The 22,929-nt window shown below is 36.7% G+C and overlaps 1 protein-coding gene across 6 annotated transcripts in view; it reads right to left on the minus strand.

The window, feature by feature from the left end:
• The window catches only part of ZRANB3 (zinc finger RANBP2-type containing 3), a 279,170-nt gene that overhangs the window by 49,838 nt on the left and 206,403 nt on the right, over nt 1–22,929 (minus strand). For all 6 annotated transcript variants that reach the window (XM_043487604.1, XM_043487603.1, XM_043487606.1 and 3 more), the window contains 4 exons: nt 14,555–14,674; nt 12,043–12,162; nt 9,107–9,286; nt 8,443–8,595 (listed from right to left, as the gene is read on the minus strand). In XM_043487604.1, the coding sequence (XP_043343539.1) occupies nt 8,443–8,595; nt 9,107–9,286; nt 12,043–12,162; nt 14,555–14,674 (573 nt within the window). The remainder of the gene's footprint in view (nt 1–8,442; nt 8,596–9,106; nt 9,287–12,042; nt 12,163–14,554; nt 14,675–22,929) is intronic.

Below are 22,929 nucleotides of genomic sequence, written 5' to 3' on the forward strand. Positions count from 1 at the left end.
GAGTTGGACAGGACTGAGCAACTAACACACACACACACACACACACACACACACACACAGACCATATTTTGTTTATCCGTTCATCAACTGATAGACATTTGGACTGTTCTCAACTTCTGGCTATAATGAGTCATGCTGCTATGACATTTACGTACAGGTTTTTATGTGGATATATGTTTTCAATTCCCTTAGAAGTAGAATTGCTGGGTCATACATTAAATTTGTGTTTTCACACTTTAAGAAACTGTCAGGCTGTTTTTCAAAATGGCTACACCATTTTCCATTCCTAGCAGCAGTGTATTAGTGTTCTGATTTTTCTACATCTGTGCCAATATACGTTGTCTCTCTTAATTTTAGTCATTCTAGTGGGTGTGAAGTGGTATTTGTGGTTTTTGATTTGCATTTCATATAATCTTTTTTTTAAATTAATTTTTATTGGGGTATGGTGATTTGTATATATTTATAGTATTAGGTTCTGCTGGACAGCAAAGTGAAACAGTTATACATAACGATCTTAATAAATGTTTATACAGTGAATGATCTTTGAATGCCCGGTGGTAGGAGAGACAGGGTGGGACCTGGGACCCTTTGCTGCAGCACTTACAACTGGACAAATGGCTCCTTGAGAAACAAAATACAAAGAAACTACAAGGGACTAAAAATCACTGTGAGCACAGGACCAAAGGATACAAAAAAACCAAACAACCCAACTGCTACTTCTGAAGACCTAGGAGCAAAAACTGGGTGTTGGGAGCAAAAGCAGGATACTGTGCATGCCCCCTCTACTCGATACTACCAAAGGGGCGGGCACACTACCTAAGCCACCCCTCCAGCCAAACCTCTGGACACACCCCTATTCTCACTCCACATAAGGAACCAGCTTGCTCCTCCTTAATGGGAGAGTTAGCAAGGGAACCTGTTGCATATTTTTGCTCCCTTCTACTGCAGTAGGGGCTCCAGTAAAGCTTTGCCTGACTTTCTTGTCTGGTCTCTGATCAATTTCTGTTGATTAAGGAGGCAAAAAGCCCTGGCCCAAAACAGTAGTACACATCTTATAAACACTGGTTAACAGAACTGAATTTCAGTTTTCTTTTCATTCCACAAATAATTGGGGATCCACAATGGGCTAATGCATCTAGTGTAATTTGGTAAGGTTATGAAGGTAGACTTTGCAGCTGAAAGCCGTGAGTTCAAATCCAAACTCTGCTACTTATTGGCTACATGAACTTAGGCAGGTGATCTTTAATCTTTCTGAGCTTTATTAGGGCAGGGTAATATTATCTGCCTCTGGTACAGCCCTGAATGTTAAATAAAGTCATAAGTTTTTAAGGGCTTGGAATACTCAGTACAGTACATGTTAATTATTATCACTGAGTGAAATGAAGTTACAAAGGCAAACAAGAAAAATGCCTAATAATAGCACTATGTGATGTAAGCTGTGACAGAGATATTTATATGTTTCCACAGTAATGAGGCTACCCTCTTGTCCTTATTATTAGGCTATTATGCAAACTAATTACATCATGTTTACATAGTGGCTTGAATTCTAAAATACATATTAAATAAATATTCTAATTTAAGATGTGTTATCTTCAAGAAAGTAGTGCTTTAGCATACTGAGAAACAAGAGATTTTTGGATAAGAATGATTTATACTTCATGAATATAGAGCTCCTGTGATCAATTTTCTTTTTTGCTGTCACCATTTTTTTCCAACTAGACAGTATGTGGGAACAAAGTAATTTTTTATATGTATGACATGATTTCTTATTTGCAGTCCTTAGGTCAACAAAACAAACATTTTTTACAATGTTGGCATTTAACAAAAAATGTAAAGTTTGCTTTGAATTTGGAGTGCATATTTTTAAATTTCAGTGTGCTAAAGAGCTCTCCATTTCAGTTACATAGAATTTTTTCTCAGCAGACTGGTACGCATTCTATATATTTTTAATGCAAATATGGGTGTTTTAATGCAAATGTAAATTCGCGTTGGGTGAAGGACATTCTAGATGGCCTTGAGGACAGTAGACCAGGGGACTTGATGACTATGACAGAGAAAAGGCAGGGCGTGAGCCAGGTCAATGATGCAAGTTCTATGGCAAGGAAAGAAAGATGAGACAATCAGGGAGAGGCTAATGAGGAGAAAGAATTAGGAGATGTTGAGCTAAAGCCTACAAAATGAAAACAATGGCTGAGGGAAAGCAGAAACTGCAGTGTGACTGAACTTGGAAACTGTCTGGAGATCTATTCCACAACAGAAAGAGAACTGCTGTCTGAGGTAATGAAATGGAAGCAGCTCTGGCTCAGTGGGGCTTCCCCAGTGGCTCAGATGGTAAAGAATTTGCCTGCAATGCAGGAGACCTGGGTTTGATCCCTGGGTCAGGAAGGTCCCCTGGAGAAGGAAATAGCAGCCACTCTAGTATTCTTGCCTGGAGAAACCCACAGACAGAGGACACTGGAGGGGCTACAGTCCATGGGGTCACAAATGAGTCAGACATGACTGAGCATGCACACGCTGGCTTAGTGAGATTTGGAGAAGAGAAACCAAGCCCAAAGAAGATTTATCCTAAGCAGGAGCTGGATTTGTTACCCATATGAAGTTAGGGTCCTTTCTTTTGCTTATCTGTGAATCTCTTATGCACCAAGTTTCTCTTTGGATATTTTATTTTGTATACATATATAATGAATGAAAGGGACCTCAGGAGCCATCTAGTGATCTAGGGACTTAAGTAGCTGGATAAATGATGCTGCTGGCTCTTATCCATTAAGAGCCAAAAGAGGATGGGAAAAGAAGAGGCGAAAGGGAAGGGCCCAATTTCCCACAGCTGTCACTCAAGCAAGGGATACCCATGAGATGATGACAGGAGAAAATGAAAATTATAGAGGCAGGCTTCCTATGTGATTACTCCACTCATTCTATTTTATCCAGAAACAGCCTTTAATGACTAGAAATGACAATATAGACTACTATAGTCCATAACTTTCTCTCCTTCCATCTGGAGACGCCCTACTTTATCACTCCTTGGAAGCCAATGTAGGAAAATTGAAACACTGCAAAACCAAGAGAACTGAGAAGTCATGCATGTAGAAGAAGGTGTAGAAGAAAGGAAGAACCTTGAGAAAGTGGATCCTATCTGAGACAGTGACCTTGGCGATGGCCTCTGGAAGGAATTGGTTATTAAGGGGAGAGCCAACTGGGCTATGCAAAGTCACCCTTCTCCATGGTGGTAGAATTACTTCTTTTCATTTGAGTTGGACTTCAATTTGAGCTTCATTTGGGTTAATAAAGAATCTTTAAAAAATGTAAATATACCTAGGATGGGTAAAGAACTGTGACTCATACATTTATATGGACTCATTTTATGCGGGGTGTTATTTAAATACTTAATAACAGCTACCGCAGAGGTATTAACCAGAATCCTTGCGGCCAAGACTGTGAAGGATCATGGGGAGGTCCAGGTGGTGGGTGAGGGAGTACAATGAAGGGATTGAAGACGTGGCTGTTTACCAAATACTTAACATTTAACAGCCAGTACACTTGTATCCATATACACTGGTATAGCGCTAGCCCTGGTTCCATACATTTTTAATAAGCTGAGTTCTGTGACAAAGTATTCTGATTAAGAGAGGAGGGAGACAAAGATAATGCCAATGTCATTCTGAATGAACTCCAGGGGAGAAAGAAGACAAGAAAGAACAAACTAATATAAAAATTCTGTCCAGGAAAATATTATTTCATTTTCCTCCTCTTCTTCCCAATCACAGGTCTCCCTGAACCCAGGACCCATAATCCACTGATATTTGCTCTTCATCAATTCACAGAGAACCAATTTGCCAAAAGCCTGTGTGCTAAAGACTAAGCCAAGGTGGTTTAGACAGTAAAGAATCTAACTGCAATTCAGGAGTCCCAGTTCAATTCCTCGGTCAGGAAAATCCCCTGGAGAAGGGAATGTCTACCCGCTCCAGTACTCTTACCTGGAGAATCCCATGGACAGAGGAGCCTGATGGGCTACAGTCCGTGGGGTCGCAAAGAGTCAGACACGAATGAGCAACTAACACTTTCATGTGCTAAACGTCAGTCCGCCTGAAACCCAATTCACTGGAGACCAATTTGTCGAATGTACCACTTTCATTGGCTTTCTAAAACTCATTTTTAGAGTCTACAACGTTTTGAACATGATGAACCAGAAGAGTTAAGAAGACTGTGGCAAACCAGGGACCCAGGGAGCTGGGGCTCCTGACTCTTCCTGTCCCAGTTCATCCTCTCTCTGCCCTGCAGGTTCCCTCTCTGCTTCTCAGAGCCTCCCAGTCTCCCTTACTCTAAAGCTGACAGCCTGGGCAAGTCTCACACTAACACACACAATCTATTCCTCCGGCCTTGAGAGGTCCTTCTTCTTTGCCCCAACTCTAACCTCCAGATGCAGCAGCCACACGCCAGGACAGAGATAAAATGAACATTCCTTAAAATGCTGACACTACAGAAATATTCATAAGCTATTAAAAACCATCCAATTAGAACTGTTATCAACATTTCAGTTAAACAAGTTTTTGATGACAGTGGGCAAAGTTAATTTGGCAAAGTTTAATCGGTAAAATTGGAAGTATCCTAAAAATGCTAAATGTAGGCAACTTTTTTTAAAAGGCTTTAAAAAAGGATCTGAAAGACATCAGTATAAATAGAAAAATTCCCATAGGAAATGCTGAAATTTTGGCAGCACTCAGAAGAACATGTTGGTTAAATTTCCTTAGGATTTCTCAACAAATTGAACATTTCTTAAGATGCATGAAACTGGAGGGTATAAAGACAAAGGGATAAGCAGCTACCTCACCTAAACACACTTCACACCTTGGCCAACAAACAAGGAAATAAATGCAAAGCAAAACAAAGCAAATTGAATAAAATGGTCTCTTCACATTACAAGATTCCCATCTATACAAAACCAGTGAGAAATCTGTGTGAGTTAACACTAACCTTTTGAAAGATAAACACCTAATTCAAGAAAAGCAAGATTTTCTAAGGGTGATAGGTGATTTTTTTTTTTTTTAACTTTGTACACAGATACATAATTTTCTTTGGAGACACCCAAAAACAATAAACATATATATATATGTGGGAACATGTGTTTTAAGTTCTTAATATTTATCTTAGGAAGGAACTCAGACATAGTTCAACAGGAAATTTTAGAGGAAAAATGGCTACAAATCATGGTTTTAGCTATATATATTTTAAAATACCTAGCATATCTGTTGATTTTTATAGATCAAATTACAACATAATAAACACTACTAAAATAAAAGTAGTTTTTAAAATAAGAGAAAAATATCTCGGAAATAATTCTTTTTTTCTTAAAACAAATGTGACAGAATGGCATTCTGGTATCCTAGAAAAGAAAAATGTACTAGCCCTCCAAATAGCATATAAAAAAATGTAATAAGGTTCCACATAAAAAACATTACGTATTTTATGGAACTAAACTTGAGATTAAAATTTTAATTTTGCATTATGAGAAAATGTGTACAGACTTCAATTTCATTCCTATAATAGCATATCAATTCTTTAAAAAATTACAATTAAACTCCCCATTAACTCTCACACCATTTTGAACCAGAAGAGCTAGGAAAAAGACAGTTTGAATGACGATATGCTCCTCTAATATATTATCTCTTATTCAGTTTCCACATGGCCTCCAAATAGCATTTGTTAGTGTACAGACAATATAACAAATATCCATAAACCCATCATTCAAAATTTACAGATACTAACATTGTAATATTTACTTCTGATACTTTTTAAAAATAAAATACTTCTGATAAAGCTGCTGCCACACTTTTAGTCTTCCTTAGACTCATTCTTCTCTTCTTTCAGAGGCAATAAATTTAATATGTATTCTTCCAATCTATATTTACATATCTTATTTTATATATATGTATTCACAAATACATAATATTGTTTGTGTGTTTGTGTGTGCTGTGCATTCAAAAAATAACATCATATTTTCAAAATATGGTCATGTTCATACATATAAACCTAAGTCATTCATGTTAACTTCTATGTAGTATCCTGTGACAATTGATGTAGCCATTGTCATACTGATGGACATTTTGGTTGTTTCCAATTTTTTGCAATCCAGAAAGGATCACTGAGTACACATCTTTGTACATGTACCCTTATATATATGCAGAAGAATGTATTCCTTGCAATGAAACTATTATGGTTGTAGGAATGAGGTATTACCTCATACCAGTCAGAACTGCCATCATTAAAAAAGTCTACAAATAATAAACCCTACAATCCCACTCCTAGGCATCTATCCAGGAAAGAAGAAAACTCTAACTAGAAAAGCTACACATACTCCAGTGTATCTGCTGCACTATTTATAATAGCCAAGACATGGAAGCAACACAAATGCCCATCAACAGATGATTGGTTTAAGATGCGTCATACACAAACACATACACACAATAGGATACCTTGTGTACTCAAGAATGTTCACAGCTTCTATGGGACATATTCTCTTTTTAAGAATGAAGGAAAATTCTCCCATTTTTGAGCCATTCTTTTATGTCAGTTCTATAAAATTGCATGCAACTTTACAAATATTTTTAAAAGATATTGTTTTGTAAATATTTAATATCCTGCTAATTTGATTTTGAATTGTAAATGTCAAGTGTTCTGTTTTGGGGGCTTTTATGTTTTATTATACTTTGTTAAAATGCAAAAATTATACATTTTTAGAATGTTTTTATGAGTAAATTTAATGTACTGTAAAAAAAATTTTTTTAATGAAAAAAAAGAATGAAATAATGTCATTGGCAGCAACATGAATGAACCTAGAGATGATCATACTAAGTGAAGTAACTCTGACAGAGAAAGACAAATATCAAATGATATCACTTATAGGTGGTGTGTGTATATAAGGTTTCCACTTATATAATAAATGGAAACTAAGGCACACAGAAGTTAAGTGACTTCCCAAGATCCCCAATTAGTGGTAGAGAAAGGATTTGAATCAGGCAGACCAGCACCAGAGTCCTTGCTGTTAGTATTCGGCCCTACTAATTCTTTACATTGCCTCTTGACAAGGTCTGTGTGATACATGTTGGGAACACTTGACAAAATATAGTTGATTTGGAAAAAGAAAGTTGTTGGGCTTGTTTGTCTCTTTGTTTGCTTTTGTTTTGCCCATTAGCTGAGTATTTACCAAGTGTCAGAACTGGGCTAAGCTCGCTCTCATACGATATCTGTCACTTAATGCCGACAACCTATGAAGTAAGTAATACACTAATCTGTGTATGTGGATCTAAGGCCCATAGCAGTTCCATAACATGCTTGTGGTTACCAAACGGGAAAGGGGGTGGAGAGGAATAAACTAGGAGTATGGCCTAATTTTCACAGATATAAACTACTATACATAAAATAGATAAACAAAAGGTCCTACTGTATAGCACAGGGAACTATATTCAATATCTTATAATAACCTATAATGGAAAATAATATGAAAAAACCACATAACTGAATCACTTTGCAGTACATCTGAGACGAACTCAAATACTGTAAACCAACTATTCTTCAATAAAAACCCCAAACAACAACAAAAATCCAATAAAATAAAGGTGCTTCCTCCAGCCAGATCTTAAAAAAAAAGGCCAAGATTATAACACACTAAATAATAACAGAATCCCAAGTTCATACTGATATTTTTTAAAAAGGAGGAAATGAGCTTTTCTCTACAGAAAAATGCCAGCTAATGAAGAAGCAATGATGGAATTCAAAAAATCACGATTTCAAAACTGCTTCAGGCAAAGATCAATGAATGCTAAAACCGCAGCATCAAAGGTTTTGGGAACAGTAATGGTCACATGATCTCAAAGTATCACACCATAGATTACGTACTAATTGTAAAGAGAAAAGGGTACCTTTATAAATTTGTCTTATTTTGGAGAAGCTAGTTTCTCTTCATGTTTTGTCTGTTCAGGCCAGTCTCCTCTGATGCTCACATTGTTTGCCTATTTTTTCTGCTAGCTTGTTTGTTTTACTAACTGAATTGTATAAAGTTATATACTTTGAACACTGTAATGCAAAATATCTTTACTGAGTATGAGACTTGTGTATGTCACTTTTTGTGGCAAATTTAATATATCTTTCCCTACCCTCAGGGTCTCAGAGATAGTCTCCCATAGTTTCTCCTGAAGGCAAGAATTCTACTTGGCTTGTTTTTCTAAGGAGTTGAACAGTGAGCACTGATATATTACTGTTGAAAAATACAAACCACTCTTGCAGCCTCCTTATATCAAAGTCATCCTTTAGTTCTCAGAACTTTTCCACCTTTACATGGAGACTCCTTTCAGTAGCATGAGCAATTAAAAATTGCTACTTAAAACAATATATGATAAAGTCATAGTTTCATGGTATTAAAAAAAACAGAAAAGAATATAATCTTACATGAGTGAACAACATTTCATCCCTGAGCTCTTCAGACCTTTCATTTGGAGTCCAAGCTTCAGCAAACTGCAGGAAATCCCATTTTTCCTTATCACCCTCCTCGGCCTGAAGCTTTTCCTTCCTCCCGTTCAGCGTGCTCCCTGTAACCTGAGCCTGTGAGATGGAAAAGCGCACAGATTTTACCGCAGGTCGCCTCCCAGCTGACATTTACTAAGCAGTAACCTGGTTTTGCATTTAAGTCACAAGCAATCCAATAAAGAATATCTTATTTTTTCAACATATCACGGGCTTTAGCGATCAAGAATCACTCAAGGTTCAAGAATCCTTTTGAGAATGTGTATGTTCTCAGCTTACAAAAAGGACTTGGGATTAGAAAATGTTTTGTTTCCTTACTAGCTCATCCTCCGCTGGCCTCTAAAATGGTAGAGAAGGACTTGGAAGACAATAGGAACACATGTAAATTCAAGTCCCTCTCTTATTACCAAGGACAGCAGGTAAAGTATTACCAACTGAAGCCTTTACTGGACTTGGTCTCTATCAACATCAACATCTTAGTGTACATATATATGCTTCGCCTGAAAACACCAAAACTCAGCCTCTTAACTCACACAAGCTATGGATAATCACGAGTACGCTGGTAACCTGGTTTAAATTCAAGCTTTACCTTACGATTCAACATTCCCCACATAAGGGTGTCTAGAGTCCCATTTGCAATAAGGTAGTGAATGTTCACAGAACTGCACTGTCCAATCCGGTGAGCACGGTCTTCCGCTTGTTTTATGTGTCCAGGGTCCCAGTACAACTCCGCAAACACAACGTGAGTTGCAGCAGTAAATGTCAAACCCTAAGAAAAATAAAGGGAAGAAAAAAAGTGAAAAGTGAAAGTGTTAGACGCTCCGTTGTGTCTGACTCTTTGAGACTCCCTGGGCTGTAGCCTGCCAGGTTCCTCTGTCCATAGAGTTCCCCAGGCAAGAATACTAGAGTGAGTAGCCATTCCCTTCTCCAGAGGATCTTCCTGACACAAGGATCAAACCTGGTCTCCTGCAGTGCAGTCAGATTCTTTACTGTCTGAGCCGCCAGGGAAGCCCAAAGTGAAGAAACTGAGATGCAAATGAACTGAGAATTTAACCCAGAACCATGTATAATAAAGTCTTTCTGAGTATGTTCACCGGACAAGAGAACACAGAAGGACTTAAAAACAAATCAGTCTTTCATTTTAAGTCAAATTAAGAAAATTTAATTCAGGTAAATGAAGACCGCTTACTGCAAATTAGTCAGGTGAACTACAAAGAACATGTTTAAAAGGTATTTTAGTATTTCTAAAGTCAGTCTGAAGAATGTATATATAAACAAAATTGCTTTATCCTCTGATGTATACTGGGTTCACATTACCATTGGAAAATCTAATAAAATACATTACAAATGAGAATATAATTCTAACACATGGTATCCATAGCAACTAGGCAGAGAGCAATGACATCTTCTATTCATTTAATTCATTCTGTTTTATAAAGCAAGAAAATCATGTCTACAGTCAAAGCCTTTTCTATCTATGGAATTTCTCATGTTGCATCCCAAAGACTCTGATGTTTACTGATTTGTATCTTGATGTATACAATACAGTTGCATTTTTGTGCAACTGTATTTTATATCAGTTTGAAAAAGTATGACATTAAAAGTATTAACTAGGTCTTGTTTTATAACTAATATATGAAATTATGCAAGTCTCTTCAAACTGTGTTAAAAAGTGCATGACTTTAAAGTGGGCAGGTCAAGCGAAATGTGGATCATGCTTATGTTATTGCCACACAGTTGTGGGTGGTATTACGTGGTCAATAGAAACACCTCCCGTACTGTGGGAGTGTCATCTAATCCATGGCTGTTGCTCACATGCCCTGGAACTTCTGCGAGTGACTTTCATGACTGCTGTGCTGCTTTGATGTTATGTTAACTTAAAGTATTTTAATATCACATAACAACATCATATTAGCATTCATTAAACAGTGGCACTCATTCTCAAGCTGAAGATCAACCACTTTGGAACAGAACTTAGAAGTAATAAAAGCATGGACAGAGTCAAATAAACACCATGTTAAACTGTGCTGCTATTTAGGATTTGAAATGCTGCAGAATATCAGAGATAATGCAAAAAAATTAAGTAGCATTTAAAGTAAAAAGTATCATAAAAGTGTAAAAAGTATCGTGTGACCATACAAGAAAAAAGGGGAAATACGTTGCCAAGATCAAATCACTCAAAGATGCTATTAATACTAAACTACAATGGAAGATTCAGAAACCTCCAGGACAAAGCCCTTTCTACTTTCCTTCATTCTGATGAAGATTTTATTAATAGTATTCAAGGGTATTAAGTTTTGAATTATACAAGGCCTTCAGGAATACAGCCTTGAATAGAATGTGAGTGCCTTGTACAATCTTAATTTCAGAAAGTCTTTTATCAGGTCACTCCCAGACTCTCCTGCTCAGATTCTTCCTACTTATCTTCTCCCAAGCTATTGGTACTCCATTTCAGCTCTTTTTGATAATATTTTCTATGGCTGAAATATTCTAACAGATATAAAACTCAGACTACTAGAAATTTAATCCAACATGAAAGTTTGATTAGAACTCCTAGTGAGTTCTAGAACTTCTTCATCTTCATGGATTCTCTCTACATAGACAATTTTATATATATCAATTAACTCACTAAAAGGAGAACTCTGGCCCTGGTCCAGATTCCAGAATCCACAGAAATTGCCAGATTTGCCATATACCAAGTTGGATATTTAACAACAATACGCTCAATTACTTTTCCCTCTGTTAAATATCCTGGCTTAGATATTTACATCAAAATATCCTAGAATGCTAGTAGGAAAAATGTTCATAAGTATCCCCTTTTACAGTGGGTAGTACAGACCAATATCTATTTTTTTCTTACTCCTTTGTAACATAATACTTGATTGACCAATAAACGCTACTGTTTCCAGTTTCATTTGAAGACAGTTGTGGTCCTGGGAATAACTGCAGGCCAGTGAGATGTAGCATGCCTTTCTCCATTCAGCTTCCTGGATCATAGATATGAACTCTAGCAGAACTCTTAGATAAGAGATACCTGCTAGGAGTGGTAACCAGCCTTGGACTGTCTGTATCCAAGAGTAAAATTTTGTATACTTAAATCATTGTTAATTTGGATTTTCATTTACTTGTAGCCAAACCTAACTCTAAGGAACAAACCAAGGGCATTCCACAAAAATTTCAGAAAGACAGGAGAGTTCTTTTTTCCTCAGGCCACCTTGCCTCACAGACTCTGATGAAAACAACCAAGACAGCTAAGTGCTGTAAGAAAGGGAAGACAAAATGCTATACAAAAGATGATGGGAAAGCGTTATAATGAAATTAACTTTATTCTTGCAGGAAATTCTTTACTTGAAAATTTAGGAAGTTTATAATCAGAGGTGTTGAGGTCTCCTTCTGTTACACTTTCTAGCACTCTCCAAGGTGGAATGAGTATTTATCACACCAGATGGGAAGTTATAGTTAAGGTTAATGGCCTTTTTATTATCTCAACATTTCATTATCAAATTCAGATGTGAAACTTCTTACCTGACCAGCAGCCTGAATGCTGAGGATAGCTACACGAGTCTCAGGATCCTTTTGAAACTGATTAACCAGATGTATTCTTTCTGAAGATGGAACACTTCCATCTATCCTGATGTAACGAGTCTACCAACAACAACAAGGGAAATGGCAAAATTAGGACAAGCTCCTATGTACCCATCTTATCATATACATGTTACAGCTTATTTTTATGTTCACACAATAAAACAGAAACTGGTGAGAATGATAGGTTAGTAAAAGACTCTTAACCAGATTTCTTAATACCTGCTTATAAAAATTTCCTATTTTTAAATATTTTAAGATACTTGAGAGTGGTATCTATGTCTAATTCATCTTCATACCATCAATACCAAGTGTGATGTCACAGATATAACAGGAGTTCCATAATCATACCTGGATTATTGTCTTCAGTAATATTCTAGGTAAAATGATATGCAAACTTTTAAAAGATGGATCAGACTAATTTTAAAGTTACAGGACCACTAATTCCAAAGTGAAAATAAAGTCAGACATGTGAGAAAAAGTGGATTCAGCCCACGTATTTGGGATTTAGGGAGAGTAGTCCTGAAATGTTGCAACATTAACAGGGAAAACATCTTTTTCAAAGTAGTATTTGAGTCATCAATATTTTTCCCATTATTAAATTTAAAAGAAATATATGATTCGGTCATCTCCACTGAGGTAGGAACCAAGAAATCCAAACACATTTTTAAAAAAGAAGGAAATACTAAGTACTAAATTGAACCGTGCCGTATTTTAAGAACAATATGAGTTTAGAAAATATGAGCAGTCAGTGTACGTCAGAATTGTTTTTAAAAACTTATTACTCAAATTTGTAAAAACACGCATAAGCCCTGAATTTCAAACTGTCTTATTTTTATATGCACTTTTATGGAAAATATTGCCTTAAATACTTGAGACACAGTTTTATAAGGGAACCATCAAATTAATGATTTAATAGAATGTCCCTTATCAACTTTCTATGTCTTCATAAACAGATATAAATTGACCAGTGATCCATCAACAGAGACTATAAAATCTTCTGAGGGTCTTTCTAAAGAAAACATACTGTCAGGCAAAGGAGAGTTTGGGAGAAATTAACCTGCAACACCATGACTACCTACATTTTTAACTCTCGGTGGCATTAAACGCAATTCTAAACACACCAGTAAAGTGGGAGTGGGAAGAAGAGACACACTTGGGATAGATTCCAATAGTTTTAAGGTGTAACGGAATCAGAATTAACAATCAAATATTGTTCAATCATTTAAAAATTATTTCTAAGGCTAATTAATTCTTCCTCAAAGGATCTATCACAGATACTATATGGTAATGAGAAAGCATCCCTTTAATATATAGCACTTTACTATGTTATATTATCATAAATCCATCTATGAAGGAAAGACTAGAATTATTTCTTTGGTAATGTTAATGACTAATTAGCAAATACTTGAAAAAAGTACACAAAGTTTTAAAAAACATGGCTTTATTCCTCCCTTTAAAAAAAAGCTACCTGCACCAGCAAGAGGTTCTGATATTACATGGATATTAAGCTCTTATAATTTGTCAGGAACTTCCTCTGGCTGACCCGGAGCATCTCAAGAAGGCCTTGGCACTGACAGAGGGGCGACACGTTTAAACTTGGAAAGAAAAACGGCAGATGCTGTTCTGATAGTGCTGCTGGGGAACAAGGTGGACCCAAAGGCTGTGAAGTCAGCAGGTTTCATGGTGTTTACCTGGGCGTATGTTTCCGACTTGCCCACACTAAATCTTAATAAAATATTCTATAAAGTAGGCTGCCTAGATGTTTAAAAAGTATGACTGCAGCTGGGTAACAAAACTGTCTAAATTTATTCTTCCTTTCCCCTCAAAATCACCCACGGTCTAGGCCACCATGTGGGTGAACAATTTTAACTGCCTATACCAATCTCAAATGGTATATCCAATAACAGAAACAAAATTCGCATGATAGCCTATCAAGGCAGCATAGTTTAATCCATCCATCCAATTTGATCAGTGGAGTATTATGACTGGTATAAAAGGGAAATATTAGTAGTATATTATCAACACAATGGAAATATAATATTAGCATATGTGTGCGTGCTCAGTCGTGACCAACTCTGTGACCTCATGGACTGTAGCCCACCAGGCTCCTCTGTCCACGGAACTTTCTAGGCAAGAATACTGGAGTAGGTTGCCATTTCCTACTGGGATCTCTCCAACACAAGGATCAAACCTGTGTCTCTTGCGTCTCTCGCATTGGCAGGAGGATTCTTTACCACTGTGCCCCCTGTTGATCCCAATATTAGTATAATTTTAAAAATATATACATTTGTATAATTTGCAATAAAATATGTAATAGTAATTTATAGATATACATCCCATAATCTGAAGAAGGCAAAAAAAAAACCCCACCCCAATTATAAAAACTACAATTGATGTTTAGGATATAAAAACTGCATCCTAAGTAGTGTTTTATAAATAAATGGTAACCTACCTTGTTTTCTATAACTGCTTCTGTGCAAGCTTGGAGCATGCTTAAATGGTGAGCAAAAACCAGAAATTTAAGTGAATCATTCTGAAGCATCATCTTAATATAATCCTTTACAGCACCTGCCTAAATATAAAAAGTTAAACCTCATTAATGTCATAAAAATGTTTATAAGAAATCATGCCACTTTAACAAAGCAAGAAAAGCCTGAAAATCAGTAAACTTCCATGAACTTTAACTGTTTTGTCCTCAAGGCAGCCTATAGTAGAAGCCCACACCTAAAGCAACACGCGAAAGAAGAGGGACATGAGAGGGGAGAAAACTGAGAAGTAAAATAAGAACAGGATAAGAATTTAGATGGAAAAAAAAAACAAGATAGGGAAGGAGTCTCAAAGCAAAGTGGGTAGTCAAGTAAGCCGTGGTGAGGAAGCAGTTGGTGGTTTTGTTCAGAAAGTAATTTTCAAAAAAAAAAAGCTCATATAGAGGAGTAAGTGGAATAGAGTGAAGGAGAAAATTGAAGATAAAAAGTCAAACAAATGGCATTTTGTGTGTGTGGGAGAGAAACTGAAAAAGAATAAGAAAACTGAGCTGAAGTTTAAGGGTTAAGGAAAGTGGTTTTTTCATTTCTTTTTAACTAAGAAACTAAGGTAGATTTACAAAAAGGCTGTTAAAGGTGTAGAAAGACGGAGAAAAATGAGAAATCAGGGGATTGTGCTTGCCTCCAGGATGGAGCAGGCTGCAGGAGAGGCTGGAGTGATGGGATTAAGAGCTCAGTCGGGAGGTGAGAGAGAACAGGGAGACAAAGAAATCGTGAAGCAGAAGGGAGAAAAATCATGAAAGCTCATACTGAATAGGCTTTTCTTAGCTAGCTAGAGGCCAGGTTATTACCTGTTAAGCATAAGAAATCAATATGAGATGAATTAAATAGGAGTTAAATTTAAAATGGATAGCAAGAATTAAATTTAAAACACGAATACAGTATCCCTTAACTGTTAAAAAAAATTAGACATTTTGGGAAAAGATAGCAGGCTGAATATATTTAACCTCCACTCCTCAGTGCTATATTTAAATGATAGAAAAATGTATAGAGAAAAAGAGGTTGGAGAGGGATCAATAGCAACAAAACTTTGCAAGTGAAAAAGCAGACAGACGCCTGGTAACTGATTAGCCAATCTGACAGTTCTTAAACTGCCAGTATGGAGTGTTGAGAAGTACCTGGTTTAAAAAGGCGTGATCACAAAAGGATCAGGAAATGTCACCTCTGGAAGTGAGGATAGGGATGTGGCTAAAATAGGAGGACTGTTTGAAAAAATGTTTAAGTAGCTGAATATGTGCTGTGCTGATCCATAGCCTTTCTCTACCCATTCCACTTAAGTGGTGACCTCCCAATTCATCCTGGAAGAAAACTACAGATTTGTTTTCTGGAGAGGGCAAAACAGAGGTTATCCAGATAGAGGAATCCTACAATGATGGTAGGTCATCCTGCAAAAATCAAGGGGATTAGATGTAAGCTACATAACAAATGGTGAGCTCTGACCCTCTCTCTCCACTTTTTTTTATTCCCTAGGGTCCCCAAACAGAGACTTAGGCAAGGGAGAAGAATCACGTAAAATGATTATTTTCAGGAAAACCAGACCAGTAAAAAAAGACTAAAGATACTGATATTGGGGCTCCTCAACAAGACATCCCAATCAGATCACTCAATTATTATCCTTCAGTAAACATGGAAACTCTACACATCCATGAAGAGTTCCTAGTTAGCGTTTAAAGTCTTGTAAATAAAAGCAAGCAAACAAACAAAAAAACCCACCAGACATTTGTGGAAAGCAACATGAATAGATCAACAATGCAGAGAGAGAAAAAAACCAAACTAGAACAACAGGATACTACAAAAAAAAAAAAAAAAGAGTAGGGGGAGTGGGGCAGAATTCTCTTGGAAATTAAAACTATAACAGCAGAAGTGAAAAATCTACTGGTTACTAAGCTGAGGAAATCTTCCAGGAAGTAGATGGAAATATAAAATAATAATAGAGAAAATATAAAATATAATTAGAGAACCAGATGATGAAAACAATATGTGAATAATAAAAGTTCTAGAAAACAACACAGAAAAAAATGGAAATGATAATTTAAAAAAAAAAAGAATATTTTACAGAACTTAAAACTGGAAGTTTCCAAAATGCAAACTGGAAAATGCCCAATGAAGAGCCTTCATAATGGATGAAAATGGACCCAGGGCAAGGTTCATAATCATGAAATGTTAGGACAATGGGAACAAAGAAAGAACTCTACAAGTTTCTAGAGAGGGAACAGATTTCACAGAAGCAAAACAGAATAAAAAATCTGAATGGCATCGCCTATCCCAACATTGATACTGAATGAGAGAAAATGATTTCTAACTAACAATTCCTATTCAGCCAAATTAAAAATCAGATATAAAACTACAACAAAGGCATTTTCAGATATGCAGAGTTTCAAACAATTTACTGCCAATGTACCCTTTCTTGGGAGGCTACTGGAAAATGTACAGCAAAACAAGGGAATAAAAAAACAAAGAAAATTATATATATTTGAAAAAGAAGTAATTCAGCACAAGGGAGAAATAAATAAAAATCCCCGATGAGAGTTTCACAGCAAACCTAAAGAAAAACTGTCCAGACTGCAGCTGATCAAATGCTACAGGAGAAATTTTGTTAAGTGGATAAAATTGACGCCATGCTAACATTTAAAGATATTGAGAAGAGACTGGACAACTGAGGTAAAGTTTGAGGATGAGTTAGTGAGAAATGAGTCATAAAAGAAAAAAACATATCATAGTATACTGTGTTGTTCATCTGTAAATATTATAAACATGGTTCTAATAATGTACAGGTTGAATATTGATCAAGCTAAAATTAGTATAAATTTACATAAAATTAGTAAAACTGTAACTTTCTATCTCTTCATCCATTTCTATCTATTGATCCATTAATCTATCAATTTGTCTATCTCCCTATCTATCACTGTTTGAAGAATGGGAACAGGGGAAAGGTCTGGGCGTGCGGGTGGGGCTGAAGACTGAAAGAGCTAAAATTTTTATTTTAGATAGAATTTTATCTTCCATATAGAGAAACCAATTGATGACACCTAAAATTACAAAGCAAGCAGTAATACAAACCAAGAAGCAAGATAAACCCATTGCTGAGGGATCTAAGTAAATCCCTCAAAATCAGCTACAAGAAAAGACCATGGTTGCCTCCAGAGAATAAATTTAGGGGACTGTTATTTTTTTTTCAAAATTTCTATTTCTCCTCATTAAATTATGATCATACGTAGCTTTGATAATAATTTAAACATTTTAAAATAGGAAATACTTTGGAACATTTTAAAACTGAAAACTACCAATTTAAAATTCACGCATATGACTATCAAGTCACAAGACTGATTCTCTCCAAGCTACATTTTGTTCGTCTAAGTTTTCTAAAGACTAAAAATTCACACAATGAGACTGGCGGCTGTTAAGAACTTTAGCCTTGGATTTCAGTGCCTCAGAAAGTGGAAATGAAGCCCTCTCAAAATAAGGAGCTATAAATTCCAGATATGTTGCCATGGTAACCGAACCACTTTAATAAACCGCATGTTTGCCTAAAGAGCTATATTTACTGTGATAAGCCTTTCAAAAAGTACATGTCAAGTTGGAGTATTTTTAAGGTACATTCATTTACCAAGCACTGCAGACTTACAGACTAAATAATCACTGCACCCCTAGTCTCAGATGCATTCCCCACTTCTTCACAAGCAAGCTGTTTCTACCAGAGTCTCCTCCACTCCCATCACCCCCTCCTCAGTACAACCACAAACTGCTGGTGCCAAAGCTCAAGCCCCTTTCCATCTCTTCCTCCCAATCACAGGTTCAGAAAAGCTTATAGTTAATATTATAAGTTCAATTATATAAAGTTCAATGGGCTAAACAGTCTCTTGGGACTAACCTGTTGGCTATCATTGTGATGTTGCTTCTGAGGAGAAAATGTGTTTGCAGAACCAAAAAATCTACACAGCAAAGGGACTTTGGGATTGTCTTAGGTTCTTAGGTTGGGGACTGCACAGGTTTGCATTTTAAAATGAACTATACATGCATTTTCCCTGTTCTGATTCTAGTCTGATTAAAAGCCACTGCAATGTCACATTTTAAGTTATCTGAATAGAAGTTTGCTTTTGAAGTATCTTAAGTGCATATTATATAGGAACAGCAGGTCCTGTTAACAATCAGTGTTCTGGTCACACCGGTTCAGGTTTTACAGAAACTGTAGTGCTCACAATTTCATTTTACTAAAATTGGTCTGTTACTAATGTGTCTGTGAGCCAAAGTTCTAATTTAAATAATTAATGAAGACTACACACTCTGTCTCATTTAAGGAAATGCAGAAATAATGAGAATATGTTGTACGATTTATTTCTTAAATTTTTTTTTCAGTGAACAGGTACACATCATACTTTTTGAAGTAAAAGCAAAGAAAAACCTACATTGCATTAAAGACCTGAGGAAAGTTACTTTAAGTTGTCAGTCTTTAAACAAATAATAAGAGGGGAAAAGAGCAAAAAAACACCAAACTTGAGCTATGACAAAGACTTTCTCCTTGACCAAACTTCAGTTACATTCCTCTTAGCCCTTTTCTTAACTAGGCCTCAATTTCGGCCTTCCAAGTCTCTCTTGCCCTTTCCAGGTCCAATTTTAGCAAGAATCCTGCTAAGTCAATTTATCAAGAATGTCCCCACTCTTGATACCTGATTAACTCTTGATATCTGATCAAGTTCCTAATCCTCACTATTTACAGCTAATTTCTTGGCCTTCTTTTTGCAAGAATTCTGTTTTGACCTTGGTTTTGATCTGATAAATGCACACATCCCTGCTGCAAGAAAGTCTAGAATTACCAGTTATTTAACCAAGTAGAAGAGTGAGTGACCAAAGGAAGCATAACTGATTTAATGAGCAATCCATAGTTTCACTGTACCAGCCTGTGCACTTAGACATGCATAGTTTAATCTTTGAGACAAGCATGTGCTGCTAGCAGGAGCAACCAGTTTAGTAAAATCTCCCTACCCTTGATGTCTCCTCTTAGTAATTTTCTGACCACCGACCCCTTTACCCTGCTTGTTGGCTATAAATCCCCAGATCTCTCTGCTGTGTTCAGAGCTGAGTGATCTCTTTCCTCAGTTGCAATAGAGTTGACTCCTATTGCAAACTCTACTGAGATAAAGTCAACTTCTTGAATAAAGTCTTCCTTACTGTTTTAACAAGTATCAGAATAACTTTTTCTTTAGCACCTATAACTTGTAGCTAAGGGAGCATGAGCTAAAAGAAGCTCCTCCTTAAGTTTTGAAGTCTTCAACCCCAGATTAAATGGCAGATCTGTTTAGATATCTGGTGTGTGTGTGTTCAGTCATGTCCAACTCTTTGTAACCCGATGGACTGTAGCCTGCCAGGTTTCTCTGTCCATGGAATTTTCCAGGCAAGAATACTGGAGTGGGTTGTCATTTCCTGCTCCAGAGGAGTCTTCTTGACCAGGGATCAAACCCATGTCTCTTGTGTCTCCTGCACTGTCAGGCAGATTCTTTACCAGTGCACCACCAGGCACATGATTTAAGGACAACTCTTCAAGCTTTATTAATCAAGAAGAGGTGAACTGTGATTGGTCTAAGCAAGTCTAGTACTTTCATCCCCAGTGATTCTGACTTATAGGGAAAATAGGAAGTCTGCTGGAGGCTTCAAAATCAAAAACAAAAAAAATGCTCACTGACAAATGGACGTTACGGAAAATTTCCTTGCTTTGGATGTTATGACCTGGACTTGACACCAGGGCTTCCCTGGTAGCTCAGCTGGTAAAGAATCCGCCTGCAATGCGGGAGACCCCTGTTAGATTCTTGGGTCAGAAGTTCCCCTGGAGAAGGGATAGGGTACCCACTCCAGGATTCTTGGGCTTCCCTGGTGGCTCAGATGGTTAAAGAATCTGAATGCAATGCAGGAGACCTGGGTTCAATCCCTGGGTTAGGAAGCTCCCCTGGAGGAGGGCAAGGCAACCCACTCCGGTATTCTTGTCTGGAGAATCCCCATGGACAGAGGAGCCTGGCAGGCTACAGTCCATGGGGTCGCAAAGAGTCAGACATGACTGAGCGACTAAACACAGCACAGCACACTGCAGCAATTACCCTGGGGCTACTATGGAAGCTGTTGAGAAAAGTGGTGAACTAGGGCAGCCAGAGTAGAAAGAAGAACCCAGATGCTTTAAAAAAAACAAAAACAACCCTTTACTGAGATACGATTCACACACCATAAGACTCACCCATTTAAAGCATACAATTCAACAGTTTTTAGAACATTTAGAGTTGTGTATCCTTCACAATTTCAGAATATTTTCATTTCCCTAAAATCTTTCATCTCTTAGCAATCACTCCACCTCCACTGCAGGCCCCTGTATCAACCTAGCTCTAGACAAACACTAATTTACTTTCTGTCTCTATGGACTGGACTATTTTGACATTTCATACAAATGGAATCACACAATGTGTGGTCCTTTGTGACTGACTTATTAGCATAATGCTTTCAATCCATGTTGTAGCATTTTTCAGCGTTTAACTTCTTTTCTTATTGCCAAGTAACATTCCACTGAGAGGACATACCACATTTTACTTGTCCATTCATCAGTTGATAGCCTCTCTGACTCTTGTTTTTATTCATTTATCTATTTCACCCTATAATGTTTCTTACTGATTTGTAAATTTATGATAGTTAATTTGTCTTTTATCCTTTAAAATGATTTTAAATGAGGAAAGGAAAGTAGTAAGTAAAAGAGAACATTGCTTATTTACCCCTCTAAGATCCCTAGTGGCTCAGATGGTAAAGAATCTGCCTGCAATGTGGGAGACCTGGGTTCAATCCCTGGGTTGGGAAGATCCCTTGATAAGGGAATGGCTATCTAGTCCAGTACTCTGGCCTGGAGAATTCCATGAGTCCATGGGGTCACAAAGAATCAGACATGCCTGAGTGACTTTCACTTCACTTCACCTGCCCTGTACACCACCACAAAGAAAGGCTAGGAATTTGTCTTCTGCTCTCCCTTTCCCCCTGCCAATGGTTGTTAATTTAGAAGCCATTTCATCAACCTGAAAAAAAAAACATTTTCAAATCTGGTAGAAGACAACTTTTTAGGGAAGAATGGTCATTCCATACTCTTGTCAGTGTTCTGAACATTTTTACAGAACCCTATGCCAAAATTTTCCCACAGGAAACTTCCAAAGATAACTTGGATGAATTATAAGAAGTGTGATTTTCTTATTGCTAGGCAAGCTTATAAACACATCTGTAAATAGAAATCTAACATGTCTAATACATTTAATCTTTTGACACTGACCAAGTTCTGCAAGCAGCCTATTTCACATCAAGAAGCAGAAGGGCTATAATACTGTATGTAAGAAGAGATTAACCCCAATTTAATACCTTAACCAACACAATTTTACAAAAGAACCTGGGATCCTAAACCTTTCCATAATACTTTTTGGAACAAGATATTATTATAAAGCAATTGTTCAATCTAATCTCTCTTTCTATCAGGCAAAGATGGATGAGGAGAGAATATTCCCATGAATAATCTACTCCACTGTGTTAACCAAATTAGAAACTAAAGGCAACATTACTATGGACTTTAAAAATATTTTTCATAAAAAGTTTGTTTCATGTGAGTTTGATCGCAAAAGTCATTGATCAAAAGAGCTAATCTAATTCTTTAAAAACTGAATCAATTTTGAAAAACATTCTCAATTTCTTTCTAAACTCCATCCACTGATCATGTCAATAAGGTAATCAACTTTTTATGACTAAGCATGAATAAATCTTATTTGGGCATTTAAAATGATAACACATGGAATGTACAAAATTTTAAATTCTATATCTTCTCTTTCCATACCTGAAGAGAGATGCTAAAAAGTCAGTAACAGGGAAACAGAAGTCACCTTAAACCCATGGTCAACAATAAATATTACATTTATTCTGCTACCTTAGTGGAATGATAGGTAAGTATATGTACTTTGTAGCCAAACTGTCCATGTTCAAATCCTGCCTCCCTCATTTACAATCTGCAAGTCTGAGCAAGTCACTTAAACGCTGTATCTTAGTTTCCCCATAAAAGGGGATAAAAAGTACTTATTACACAAAGAGTAGTGGTAAAAATTAAATGAGTTAGTGAATAAAATATGCTTGGAACAGTTGGCACATGGGAAACAACTGTAAGAGTGTTAGCTCATGTTTTTACTACATTTCTCTGGTAAACAGCAAAAACAATTTTAACCCTGCTACTTTCTTCAAAATCAGAATCTATGTCTCTGAACTCTCAAACTTCCCACTGCCC

This window comes from Cervus canadensis, chromosome 15 (genome assembly GCF_019320065.1).
Source record: "Cervus canadensis isolate Bull #8, Minnesota chromosome 15, ASM1932006v1, whole genome shotgun sequence".
Classification (NCBI taxonomy): Eukaryota; Metazoa; Chordata; class Mammalia; order Artiodactyla; family Cervidae; genus Cervus; species Cervus canadensis.